This window comes from Diorhabda carinulata, chromosome 12 (assembly GCF_026250575.1).
Source record: "Diorhabda carinulata isolate Delta chromosome 12, icDioCari1.1, whole genome shotgun sequence".
NCBI lineage: Eukaryota > Metazoa > Arthropoda > Insecta > Coleoptera > Chrysomelidae > Diorhabda > Diorhabda carinulata.
This window is the reverse complement of record NC_079471.1, coordinates 5,602,021-5,616,851: the sequence shown is the minus strand read 5'-3', so window position 1 is coordinate 5,616,851 and position 14,831 is coordinate 5,602,021. Positions and strand designations below refer to the sequence as shown.

At 34.6% G+C, this 14,831-nt stretch overlaps 1 protein-coding gene across 2 annotated transcripts in view; it reads left to right on the top strand.

Annotated features, from left to right (window-relative positions):
- Positions 1-14,831, top strand: part of LOC130900347 (uncharacterized) — a 114,912-nt gene that overhangs the window by 88,984 nt on the left and 11,097 nt on the right. For both annotated transcript variants that reach the window (XM_057810892.1, XM_057810891.1), the window contains 6 exons: positions 4,975-5,193; positions 6,485-6,726; positions 10,074-10,505; positions 10,562-11,146; positions 12,883-13,095; positions 13,261-13,596. In XM_057810892.1, coding sequence (XP_057666875.1) covers positions 4,975-5,193; positions 6,485-6,726; positions 10,074-10,505; positions 10,562-11,146; positions 12,883-13,095; positions 13,261-13,596 — 2,027 coding nt within the window. The remainder of the gene's footprint in view (positions 1-4,974; positions 5,194-6,484; positions 6,727-10,073; positions 10,506-10,561; positions 11,147-12,882; positions 13,096-13,260; positions 13,597-14,831) is intronic.

Here is a 14,831-nt window from a genome sequence, read left to right as displayed (position 1 = left end):
GGACAGCCAAAAAAGTTTGAAGATGAAGAACTGGAAGCATTACTCGATGAAGATTGTTGCCAAACACAAGAAGAGCTCGCAGAATCTTTGAGTGTCACTCAAGGAGCTATTTCAAAACGTTTAAAAGCAGCTGGATATACTCAAAAGCAAAAAAATTGGGTTCCATATGAACTCAAGCCGAAAGGCGGTTTTGCATATCCGGAATGCTGCTGGAACGCCCCAGAAGGAAGTCATTTTTGCATCGGATTGTTACTGGTGATGAAAAATGGATCCATTATGACAACCCCAAGCGCAAAAAATCATATGTGAAATCCGGCCAACCAGCTAATTCAACGGCAAAGACGAATATCCATGGCGCGAAGGTAGTGCTCTCTATTTGGTGGGATCAGAAGGGTGTGCTGTATTATGAGCTGCTAAATCCGGGTAAAACCATCAACTGAGAACGTTACCGAACACAATTAATCCGTTTGAAGAGAGCAGTAGCCGAAAAACGCCCGGAATATGCGACCAGACACAAGGCAATAATTTTCTATCATGACAACGCTCGGCCCCACGTTACTATTCCTGTTAATCCTAAGTCCTATACCCGCCTTATAGCCCAGACCTTGCCCCTTCTAACTACCATATGTTCCTGTCGATGCAGAACGCCCTCACTGGAATACGGGGTTCACATCAGAGCAAGATATCAAAAATTGGCTTGATTCATTCTTGGCTGCCAATTGGCGCAGTTCTTTTGGAGAGGGGATCCACAAATTGCCAGAAAGATGGGAAAAGGTCATAGCTTCAGAGAGTCAATACTTTTTCTTTTACTTTTCTTAGACGGAGCTTTCGTTTAACATTTTTTGGAGTATCAACCCATCCTTTACTGGGTGTTTCATGAGTGTCGTACCAAGTCTCATTTAGGAATATTATCGTTCAGTTTACCGATCTAGTTGTTATTATTTTTTCGAGATATTCTATTCCAAGTATTTGCAAGCGCAGCGACTCCATTATAACTTGCCTTTTGTCCTTTTGTCCATTCTTTTTAATAAAAACCCCAAGCCACAAAGTAGTAGTGAAACAATTAATCTCACCATCAGTTTCTTGGAACAGTCTCCTTAAAGCTAATAACAACGTGGCAATAAAGATTGCGCGAATCTAGTCTTCCTGAAAGATCAATGCACTTTGGTACACCATTGTCTTTTCGTATGGAATTATTCACAATTTTACTAATTGAACTTTCAAGGATGCTTGTTAAAGCTGAATTGTCTTACAATGTAAGGTATTTTTCGTGGCCTCGCCTACAAACGTTAATTAAACACTTTTAACTATCATTTTTGTCTTAACGGGCAAACATTTGCGCCTTTTGGAAGACACTATCGAACTATATAGTACACACTGTTTCATAGCTCGAAATGTACTGACACAGACAAAGGCCTTGCGATCATACCTAATCCGATCCTGTTGTAGTCCGGTATAAATATAAGGTTAGAATCTATTCTATTACATATCTTGGTCACCTTTTTATGTATCGGCACTATTACATCTACTTTGTAGTCTCTTTTGTATTAATTTTGTTATTAAGCATTGGCTGCCCAATTTCAGGATCTCTGCGGATATAACATTCTCTCCGAGGTATTTATTGCTTTTCTTCTTCTTGGATTTTCTGCTCTGTATATTCTGAGACATTTTCTTGATTTCCCATCGTCCTTGTTCTCTCCCATTCAGCAGTTTATCTTTGCGTCTATATCGCCCCTTTGTTCTCTTTCGATTCTGCAAAATCTTGTCATTGCGGTTTTCTTTTCCTTTCTTTATTCTTTATTTTATTATTATACTACTTTATTGATTGCTGCATGTGTAATTAATAATCACATCGTTAATACCATCATCATGATAAATTACGTTATTCTGTAGCGATTCTATATGTAATTGATGTTTATTTGATTGATAATTTTTTTATTTCGTAGAATAAAATTCATTATTATCGCTTAACATGGCGAAACATACATCAATTTCATCATCAAAGTAATTTTTGCTGTCGATTATTACTAAACTTCGTTTAGTTTGTTGTTTACAATTTGTTAATTACATCGATAGCTCTTAAGTAAATTATCGTATCATTATCTCGTTAACTCCAATTATTATTTTATTATTGAATAGTCCTGTCGAAAGGATATGATCTTGTGAATCTAAGTTCCTTTATTGGTTTATCTATTACTAACAGAAATAGAATTTAGTCGACAGCATTCTTCGGTTATGATTTTCCTACAGAGAAAATGTTCTCCGTTCTCTTACAAGGATCATTTTTTTTGCTGCAACAATCTTTGTAGCATCTTCGGAGACCACGTTTCTCCATCTTAACTTTGGTCTCCCTCTGCCTCTACTGCTCGTTGAAGTTAATTTAGTGGACACGCTGTTGTCGATGGTAGCTGAATGTCCTGCCAATCTAAGCCTGCTAATCTTGGTTGTTGTTATGAGGTGTCTGTTTCCTGATCCTCTGTATAAGTTGTAGAATTCCCGACGTTATTGTTTTGGAAAGTTCCGCAAATTTTTCTCAATATATTTGTCTCGAAAGTCGATATTTTTGTTAGACCAGGTTTCCGAGTCAAAAATTGAAATTAGTACAGTCAACGTCTTGTAGATTTGTAGATATTCTCCAATTGTAATATAATAATCAGCATTTATAGCACTTCGCTCTTCTTGGCATTTATTTGTAGTCCCATATTATTTGCGACGTTATCAAAATTTACAAAAGTTTCTTTAGCTTTTCTTAGAGCTCTAGATATAAGTCGTCTGTGTAGGGAAGCATCTGCGATAGTTTATTAAAGATGGTACCTCTAGTGCACATTTAGTACTACTTTTTCCAGTGCTACGAGGAAACACGCCGGCGCGTTACCCTTTTAATAGGTCTGAGATTTCATTTTGTATTTTAACGTCAAATACCACAATTGAAGTTTTTGTTCCCTCTTCGAAAACAAACATCACCCTTCGTTGCTGGATCCTATCGCCCTTGGTACCGAAATTCGATCGTTCTGATATCTTGGTAAAAACTTTCAACCTTCTCGTCGCTGTTATCTTCCAAATTATCAGGCAATGGATGGGAATGGAGACAATGAATTTTCAATTACAAAAATCTAAAATTTCACATTGTTGAGAAAATACACAACAGTTAGGAATGAGTTTGAAGCTGTTGCATGGTTTTTCTATAAGTTCCACTCCTTAAGACGCGAACCAATAAGTTCTAATTGTTGCTTTGACAACCCTAATACATCTACAACATCAGAAATTGAAATTTTTATTTAGAAATTTCCATCAATATCGTTTGAATTCGAATGTTTTCACGGTAATGTCACTGACTAATTTCATGTTTAGTTTGTTAGGTTATAATTTGATGTCACCTTGTCAAATTAGTCGAATTTATTTATTTACTTTTATTTTATTACTCTAACATCATCTGGTTTTATTAAAAAATTTCTACTTTTTTTTTCAAATTTCCGTTTATTTTTATTTCAAGTTTTTTATAATCATATATCATTTTTTTGTGTTTTTTTTTAACTACGTTTTTAACCAGTAGAATTATGTGAAAGTACACTTATAATTCATCTGACTGATCAGTTGGAGGCTCGCCAATCAAATAAAAAATAAATAAATTACACACTGAAAGATGTCTCTGAAATAAACTTTTTTTTTAACAATTTTATTGAAATTTTCATTATTAATAGTTAAAATGTCAAAACAGAAGAATAAAAATTTAAAAAACGTCACTCATTCATACGACTTGACATTGATGAAGTGTTATACACCCTGTGCTATATCACTTATTGAATCCGTACTTGGAAATCTTGTCTGGAGAGAGTCGTAAATTCAAAGGACATCTGCAATGTAACTATTCATCTTTTATCAAACATCACCTATTGTTTAGTGCAAAATATTGTTTTTAAAAATGATTCAAAATCAATCAATTGATTTTGAATAGAATATCTCGAAATGACATTTTGACATCATCAAAAATTTTTGTCACTAAAAAATTTTGTAGTACCGTGTGTGAGGTACTACCTCTCACCTCAGTCCATTAATTTTTTACAAGGTTCGTCTTTCACAGTATGGTATTTCTTGGACTTTTTTTCATTTAAAATCACCTCAAGTAAATATTTGTTTACTCGAGCCAAGTGTTCACAATAAAAATTTACATTAACAGTTTGTTCAGGTTTCTGTCCTTCAAACTTCATTGTATACTCCACTAAATACACAAGAACAAACACAGTATTTTGTGCAGATTCATTCGGAGAAAGTCACTATCTTTTCGGTTTTGGTTTATCATATAGGAACCATTTTTCGTCTCCAGTGCCCAAGCGATCAAAAAATGGTACCGTTGAAACAATACGTTGCATGTGATGGATCGCTTGGCTTTGTTGTATTCTGACAGATTATTGGAGACCCATACACCTGGTCTGTCCATTTTTTCAATCTTATGCTCTTAGATGATCGAATAATGATCGAAGTTGTTGAAGAGTTTCTAGATTGTCTGAATGCATTTGCCCATAGCATTCCCTTGTCTAATGTTAGTCTTGATGAACTATAGGTGTCTGAAATATTATAATTGCCTGATTTAAACTTATAGAACCACTTTTGGTTAGGTTTACCTCTAACGAAAATGTTTTTAGTCGCAACTCAAAAACCATACAATGACGTATATGTTCTTCGGATACTTAACTAGCTACTTTACTCCAATTTACAAAAAAAGTCTACTATTCAATTATAAATGAATCATAATAACATTGAAATATATTCAACATGACTACGAAATACCAAATAAGGTGACAAATGACAATTAAATAGCGTCATGCGCAGAAACTGTACTATTCGTAATTTTTTAGTACTGTTAACTACCACCAAGATGTCGTCTTCGGTTTAACTCTCTGAGTGTTGCTGCTGCATTGATAGTAAACAGTTTTATGTTATACTTTTATTCAAATATGCATTTTGTTGTTACAGTATTTGACCGATCTAAAGAAACAAAGCGTTCGAATAATCATAGCTGATGTAATGGATCACGACGCAAGACTTGTTATGTGCGAAGCCTATCAATTAGAAATGACAGCAAAGGAAGGTTACGTATGGTTTTTGCCAGTTTGGTTGAATAACGTTTGGTACGATACCGATATTAATAATAACACCGAAAAAATCAATTGCAGTACTGCAGAAATGATCGAGGTAAATTGAATTTTAAGTAGCCACAATTTTATTTTATGTATGTATTTATGTTCTAATATTCCCTTGTTAAAACTAAAGAATGGACCAAATCACACAACTTTACATTTCGAAGTTGTCGTTAAGTGTTCAAATATTAGTGGAATTGGAGAAGAATTCATTATTTGACTGTCGAAGCAACGAGAAAGTATTGAAGTAGAACCTAAAACATTAACTGGGAGAAAACTCCTCTAAATAGATGGTACAATGAAATAATTGATCCGCAGAAGAATGGATTCATTTGCCTACTCTTGATCAAATATTAGTAGATAATAATGGAGGTGAAACTTCATCACACATTAAAGAGACAAATTATGGAAAAGTTTACATGACTTAGACTTCGTTTGGTAAACGAACGATAAAAAATCTCATTCATTCAGGCATTCAATTTTTTCTACTGACTTGAAATTTCCAAATAGTAAATGTCGCCTTTTATTTCCACTTATATTGAAGGAAATAAATGATTTATTGATAGAGACATGTTAGAATTTGTTTTAAAGCTAAGAAGCTAATAAAAAAGTGGAATTTGCCTATGATAATAATGTAACAACTTTTCAAAAGTGGTATGAGTAGAAATTAATCATATTGAGGATAAATAACGGTCATTCAACTATAAAAACAGATGAAAGTATTCGAAAAATGGACAAGTTTATTAGTTCAATCAGTCGATTGGAGTACTGGGACGTTTACAAGACTATCTGTGAACTAAAAGATTTGACAAATTGACAGAGGGGTATTTTATTAATGATGAACGGTAGAAAATTCTTTCGAAATGAAAATGTACAAAAAATAAACAATTCTATTTATCTTCATCATGAGAAAGCATATTGATTAGCTTGTTTTTAACCTTTATGTCTGCCAATATCCGCTTCGTTTACTAGATTTAGCACGATACGAATTAACAATACTTCGAAGGTTAATTTAAATATTTTTATAATTTTTACTACTGTATATGAAGAGGCAAAAATACGACAATACAATGATCTGGATTGTATTTTAATCTCCATAAATTTTCGGAACGCAAGGCAATGATATTGGACCAAAAAAATGAGATTGCACTTCAATCTCTATAAGTTTTAGGAACGCTAGGCAATGGTATTGAACCATCTGATGATTTACTCATCAGTAGTATCCAAAAAATGTGAACTATATAAAAAAGATTTTATCAGTCAGGTAGCATACAGTTTCCACTGCTTTAATTTGATCTGAATCTTATTTCAAATGTTGTTATACCGAATATATTCAATTTTTTCAGGCAGCAAATGGTTATTTCTCTTTAGCACATGCCTATTATGGTCCAGACGACGCCGTAATGCAAGAGAATATAACCATAGGTGAATGGAAGAAATTAGTACATAAAAGCAAACCCCAAATTGCAAATTCCGAATATGCTGGTTTTGCTTATGATGGTGTTTGGACATTCGCACTAGCATTAAATCAATTGGTCAACGAAAATTCTGAAGCTGTCTATGATCTACATTCCAAAGAAACGGCCAAGTAAGTTTAAATATGATCTCACTTTAAATCCGAATCAGTAAATACTAACAACTGGAAAGCACCGGGAGTTGATAATATCCAAAACTTCTGGTATAAGAAAGTCCCAAGCGTACACAGAAGATATCCCCAACATTTTTAGCACTGGGGTCCACTCATTTACTTCCAAAGAGCTCTCATTCGGATGACCCCACTCAGTACAGACCCATCACGTGCCTACCCACTTTATATAAGATACTTACAGCTTGTATCACTTACAGAATTTATAGGCACGTCGAAGAACACAACATCTTACTAGAGAAACAGAAAGGTTGCAGAAGAGATCATCAAGGGTGCAAAGAACGACTTATCATGGACTCTGTGATACTTCGGCAAGCACAGAGAGATCACCGGAATATACACACTGCTTTCGTGGATTACAAGAAAGCGTTTGATAGTGTGTCTCATTCCTGGATCGTGGAGGTCTTGCAGATTTACAAACTCCACCCAACTATTGTAAGCTTCCTTTCAATAACGAATATACCAGGGCGACTCCTTGAGTCCGTTTTGGCTCTGCCTTGCAATGAATCCACTATCTACCATGCTCAATGATACAAATACAACATTAATACAAATAAGTATCAAATCAATCATCTTCTCGATTTAATACATCGATTCTCCACCGATATACATATGGAGTTTGGGATGTCTAAGTGCAAGACTCTACATATCGAAAAAGGCATTGTCATGAACGGAAATGTGCAACTTTTCAACGGAGATATCGTACAGGCGATGGAAAACGGAGAAACTTACAACTGGGGTTTCAACAGGCTAAGTTACTGGACCACAAGTAGGCAAAAGCTATATAGCTCTTAGTCATGGGATTTTATTCATTGACTGTCTTCAACAAGATATCAAACCCCCACGAATCGCACTCCAAATTGGTTGACCACTCACTGTGTTAACCATATATGGCTCCTAGCAACTTATTCCTATTAGCTAACTTTAAAGTCCCGCTTGCAGAAGTGTTTGTGGAAAAATATTTTTTCTTTCTATGCTAGGTGGAAAACTTTTAAACAACCCTCGTATATATCGAAATAAAACATGGAAAATACATTAAAATTTTTAATTAATAATTATAAAAGATCTATTATGGGGAAAAAATCGTAAACAACTAATTAATTCTAATACCTTTATCAGAATACAAATATACTGAAATTTTCATGTAGTATATATGTTCGCCATTAAGGAGATGCCTATTAAATTGCATATTTCCATATTGTGAAGGTATTCTCTTTTTTACGTAAAATTTTTACTTTTACTTAGTCACCATAAGTTATTCAATAAAATCTAATGGGAATAATAATAATTTATTTATAAAAGTAGTACAGTAGAACTTCATTAAGATGAAGACCAAAACGTTATATAATTTGAGTTATAGAAGCTTTTATTTGCCTAGGCTTTAAGTTGAAGAGCTTTTATTGGGTTATATTTTTACTTACAGAGGTTCGACCATGAGCTTTGTTTAGGAGCTAGGTTAAATGCAAATGAATTTTCGAAAATATGCCTTGATCCAGTAGTTGAAGTTGTGATGTTGTATTGAATGCGTGCATCGAGCGCACAGTTTATGTATGAGGGTGCATCGAGCGCACATTTGCAGGTATCAAGACGGTACTTAGCTTGAAATGTTTATTACCGTAAATAAAAGAAGAAAAAGAGTTAACAACAGAGTTAATACTTTCTCATCAATGCGATTATAGTCATAGTCAAACATATTATGACGGGGGTTTTATATTATACTATCAACTAGGTAAACTCGACATACTCTACAGGTAGCTCTGAGAATTTGCAACTGCAGAGATAATTCGGAGAAATTCGTATTAAAATCATCCGGTGGGGTGTTTTATGTTTAATATTTTATTTGTTGTTTAGCATCCAGAGAGTAAACAATCAAATCGTAAACATTTTATTGGTGCGCCTAACCTAACCTAATCTAACCTAATCAAATTTTCTTGTGCGCTCGTCGAACGATCTTTCGGATTCGACACAGATAATGTGCGCTAGATACACAAAATGCACGTGTGTTCCTCGCACTCCACCGTTGTATTTGCTAGAAGAAATTGATTTTTAATTACCCTCAATGGAGTTGAAGCCCGTCATTCATTTTATTGCCTTTGGTCAAAGTTATATCATTGACTATCAATATGCGATGTTTATCTTTAACCCAACTCAAAAGAAGTAGAGTTTTAAAAAATAATATTTGATATAGGTTATAACAAAATTCTGGTAGAAATCTGAAAAATAAAGGTGTCCTATTTAATTGTGAAACTGTCCCAGATTTAATAACCTTAACTGACTAAATTAAGACAAATCTGGCGACAACACCCAAAACCCAAACCATTAGAAATGTAGAAATTTCCCTTGCAAAATTTTATTTCTTTCTGGCCCAAATTCCGTAGGATCAGCGACTGATTCGTCATTAGTCACCATTTCTTGACATCTGAATAACTGGATGGTTCTGTTTTATTGGTTCCAACGCTTTTTCCAGGTTCTACAATCTCTTTATAGTCCTTCTAGATGGCGTAGCCTATTAATAGCTCAATAATAAGTTATTAACATGGTTATTAGTATCCTGACCACCTTCAGATAGGTATTTCTGAAGAATCGTCTTTAGTCACCGAATGATTGACATCTAAATCACTGGATGATTCTGTTTTATTGGTTCCAACGCTTTTTCCAGGTTCTTCAAACTCTTTATAGTCCTTCTAGATGGCGTAGCCTATTAATAGCTCAATAATAAGTTGTTAACATGGTTATTAGTATCCTGACCACCTTCAGATAGATATTTCTGAAGAATCGTCATTAGTCACCGATTGATTGACATCTAAATCACTGGATTTTGTTTGTTATAATAAGTCATCTATCCATAATCTAAAGGCAGTGATCTGCAGCCCATAAAGGAACTAGGTTTTGTTGATCTGCCCTTCATCAAAGGCTTCAATTACATACAAATAAGTTACTGTACTTAGACTTTAGTCCCTTGTTTACATTTGAAGCCATTTGGTAAATACGTGGTCTACAGGGACCCTATTGATAGATAATTGAAATTACAAATGTCGTCGTCGTTACAACTTTGAGTTACAGAGAAACGAAGCTCAAATTATTCGCTTAAGTTATAGAGTGTTCGTATTTTAAGTAAAAGAGCTTTCGAACACAACCTTTTATGAATTTATAGAGGTTATTATGTTATCGAAGTTTAATTCATTAATGTTCTATTGTATTATCAAATATAAACGGGTGTCTACACCATCGGTTCGATTGAAAAAATATGTAATAAATTATAACCGAACCGTTTTTTTCCTAAATTCCAGACAACTCGTCGAATATATTCAAAAAGTGGATTTTCACGGTGTGTCTGGTCACATCAAATTTCGCGGTGGTCCATCTCGTTTTTCAACTATCAATCTGGTCCAGTGGATAAATGGCACTAAATCGATCGTCGGTAATTTTTTCCCGAACATCACCGACGATAAACCCGAAATTCTCGGAGGGGATTTAGTCTTGAATGGCACAAACATTATATGGTTGAATCAAAACGGAGGTATACCAGAAGACGGTACACCGCCACCACCTAGTTGTGCTTTAGAAGCATTAGCCGTAGCTTTCAACGTAGAATGTCAAACGGCCGTCATCATTCTAAATATAATCGTAGCAGGTGTTTTATTGATAGGAGTTGTCGCCGTTTGTTATTATATGAAGAGGCGGTACGATTCGAAAGTAGAAAAAACAAAGAATTATATGAGGTGAGTAAACGGTAGGTTAAGAATCAGTTTTGAAATAATCACGCGAATTTTTATAGATCTCTAGGTATACCGTTCGACTTACGTAATGCCAGTGATCTCGATAAATGGGAAATTCGACGTGAATGCGTCGTAATAAACAGAAAACTTGGAGAGGGCGCTTTCGGTACTGTCTACGGAGGCGAAGTCTCCCTTGAAAATAACGACAATTGGACAGCCGCAGCGGTTAAGACCCTCAAAGTTGGTTCGACGACAGAAGAAAAACTCGATTTCCTTTCCGAAGCCGAAGCGATGAAACGTTTCGATCACAAAAATATCGTTAAATTATTGGGAGTTTGTACGAAAGAAGAACCGGTTTATACTATAATGGAGTTTATGTTGTACGGTGATCTTAAAACGTACCTTCTAGCTAGAAGACATTTAGTAAAATCCGATATCGAAGAATCTGAAGAAGTTAGTCCGAAACGATTGACAAATATGGCGTTGGATGTTGCTAGAGGTTTGAGTTATTTGGCTGAAATTAAGTTTGTACATAGGGACATCGCTTCCAGAAATTGTCTGATAAATGCGCAACGATCTGTTAAAATCGGTGATTTCGGTATGACGAGAGCCATGTTTGACAACGATTATTACAAATTTACGAGGTGAGTTAACACGATATAATCAAAATATTATTTATAAAAAAATGCTGTTTTCCAGTATTTTTATAAATCTGTAACATTTTTCTTTCGTATAATCGACCCCCAAAGCTGTTAACCGTTAACCGACAATCTGAAGATGTTGTTGAAACATTGTCGAAACGTTTAATTATGTTACTGTTTGTATTAGTGTGCTCAGGTTATTCAAGTTTAATATTTTGAAGCCTAATTGCCTCATAAATCCTCCCCCTAGAATTGAGTCTAGCATTTCTTTCAGTCTTCTTCAACATCTCTAAACGTTTCTTGTAAATGCAGTTTGAGGTAGAACCGATTAAGCAGTTTTAAGATGCAATTAAAAATAAATATTAATGTACTTGTCGAATTTTAACCAAACTCATGAAAAAAAAAACATTTTTCCGTATTTCAACACAAATATTTGTGTGTTTGTGGAATTACTGGACAAAATTTTACAAAAATAAGTGAAAAACATATTTTATAACTCACTTTATTCACTTTATCTAGAACACACTAAAAAATGAAATTTCTTTAATTTATTATTACTTAGACCTTTTGATATATTAATGCATCTAAATGTTCTTGATTTTAAGTCCCTTTTGATTTTAAATTAGTTTCCATTATAATATTTTAAAGGCAGATGAAAATTTGACGATTCGACTTCTTTTAGTCTTCATCAAAATATTTCGGTAAAGATTTAAAAAAAATGAAATTGTTGGCCTAAATCTTGGTACAATTCAAAGATGTAAATCCGTGATTCCCGAAGTGGTCCAGGAGTCCACGGAAGACTCGACTGTTCTGCTCAGCGACTGTTATTTCTAAAAACTTGCATATTCCATATTCAGTACAACACGTCGAAACTTGCCGTTACCGCGCCGGCCGCCGTCCCATCCGCAACACTTAATCAGACGTGCAAATTAATATGACTTGTGGTGTTTGATCCTTCACCAATATAAATACGAATGCCAATGATAAACGTTATTCATTTGTTTCCGGAATTTCATAAACTAAAGTGAATCGATATTAGTGATTGCCATTGAGGGAAAAGTAAATACCTACCTGCGTATTTGTTATAAGCATATAGTTTTATTTGATATTTGATTTTACAATTTATTTTGAACAAAAAAATGGAAAGAAATCTCTTCGAACCAACCTGAGATTGAGATATTACGAAGATGGTCCCAGAAGTACCTGGCCCGGCCTAGAGATGGCGGCAGTTGCTTGAAAAATACCACTGTATTAGAAAGTACATAATTTGTTAATATTGAAGAAATTGGTCATCGTTTGGGATACAGTACATTTATTTGAAAGACGTTAGCGCAACCAACTTCCTGCCTCCACTACAACCCTAGTTTTAATCGATAGAAGTTGCTTATTCGGTTTTACCGCACCGTTTAACACAGCTCGGTCCCCATAAAATTTCTCGAATTTGTTTCTTTGTCTATTTAATATCTTGTTTCTATTCCTGGAGGTCCTGAACCACTATTCTGAGTGGAAAATATACAGTTAACCTTCACTATTCCATCCCAAGTTCTTCTTCTTCCAGTGCCTGCTTCATTCTAGTGAAGGTTGGCAATCATCCTTTGGAATTCCTCACGATCTTCAGTCATGCGTATTAGATTTACGGCATCACGTACATGGAACCAATCTCGAAGGTTTTTCAACCATGAAAATATTTTTCTACCCAGGCCACTTTTAGATATATACTTGTTTGTTTTTTTTTACAGAAGAGGAATGTTACCTGTAAGATGGATGTCTCCAGAAAGTTTAGCTCTTGGAGTGTTTACTCCCGCTTCGGATATATGGAGTTTTGGTATATTGCTCTACGAGATAATAACCTTTGGAAACTTTCCTTTCCAAGGGAAAAGTAATGCTCAAGTACTGGAATTAGTAAAAGATGGACAAACACTCGAAATTCCAAAAGGAACTAAACCACAACTGTGAGTATTGTACGCTTTCTCCTAAATCCTAAGAATTATTTGATTATTGAAATTATCTGATACAGTAAAGAAATAATTATTTAAATTTTACATTATATGGTTCTCTTCCATGAGGACTGAACTACATCAAACGCAAATGTATTAGTCTTAAATTTTTTGTTGTAGTGTGGGTCTAATGAAATCATGTTGGAAACGCGAATCCAAAGAACGTCCAGCAGCCTCCCAAATAGTCGAATTTTTAGCAAACAATCCAAGACTGTTATCTCCTTGTTTGGACGTACCCATATCATCAGTTCAGATCGGAGACAGCGATCAACTCGAATTGACCCGTAAAGACTTGAAAGTGTCTCCGACTAAATCAACGAATGGATCTACATTTCAAGCACCCAGTTCGCTGTTCGATGAACACGTAGAACCTGAAGGTATTCCTTTAGAAATATGTGGTGCTAATGAACCATTGCTGGGACAATCGCGTGCGAGTAGCTCCAATTTACTTAGCAGGTACGCGAAAAAATATGAGAATATAAAAAAAACTATCGTTTAAAATCAATACTAACTTTATTTTCTACTTTTCGGATTCTTATTCCAAAACTGACAAAGTTACCGCAACATGAGAATACTAAAAATCAAATCCAAATTTTTCAGTTGTAATCATTTAAAGATGAAAAAACGAAGAATTTACTTGTTTATTTAAAGCTTTGATAATGAAAGTTATCAAGAAATACAATGAGAATATAAGCTTGCGACTCTCACTAACTCAGCAATGTCGGAACTCACTGCTTACATCACCACTACACCAACACTCACAATTACACTGTCTGATGCTTGTTTTGATAACCAAATTATCGTCTTCGGAGACTGAAGGTAAACTAAAACCTAATAACTGTTTTATACAAAAGTTTCTCACCAATAAACCTTCTCCGGCGAAAATTAATTCCAGCGGGAAAAAACTCCTTGGCGGGAATCTTCACATTTATTCCTTGACTACTAAACTATAGAGTGGACTATAAAGAATTGGCTGTTTGTCCCTATTTAAGCTACTCTTACATTTAACTTTCGAATGCATCTATTATTGGATACATTTTTTAACAATTTTACATTCATAGTTCGTAGGTGTGGGTGGCCGTGAAGCCGTTGAGCACATACACCTTCATATAGGCCCGTCGTGTCCCACTTGACGTCACCAAAGTCCGATGTCTTTTGAGAAGCCGATCAGGCGCTTTGGCTTGAACCCTTTGATATCGTTAGACAGGACCGGACAATAACGGATCTCTTAGTCTACTCGATATACTTCAAATTTAGTATTTTATCCTTAGGATTGCCCAACAATTGTTTTAATGTATTGTTGGATTTCTAAAACTATTTAAAACCTACTCTGTTAAATTTTCTTTCCAATCCTTTGTTTTTAAATTGTTTTATAAATCCAACAATACATTAAAACAATTGCTGAACAATTCTAAGGATAAAATATCAAATTTGAAAAAGAGTGGTATATATATATATATATATATAAATTTAGCTGTGGTGGTTGTGACGGGAAGCATATTGGACAAACTAAGAGATCCGTTATTGTCCGGTTTAAAGAGCACATGACTCATTTAAAATATGGACGGACCGAAAAATCGTGTACTGCCCATCACGCTGGTATCCATAATCGTACATGAATATTAATAATGTAAAATTATTGAAAAATGTACCCGATAATAAATTGTTGCATTTGCATTTTAAAGCGTTGA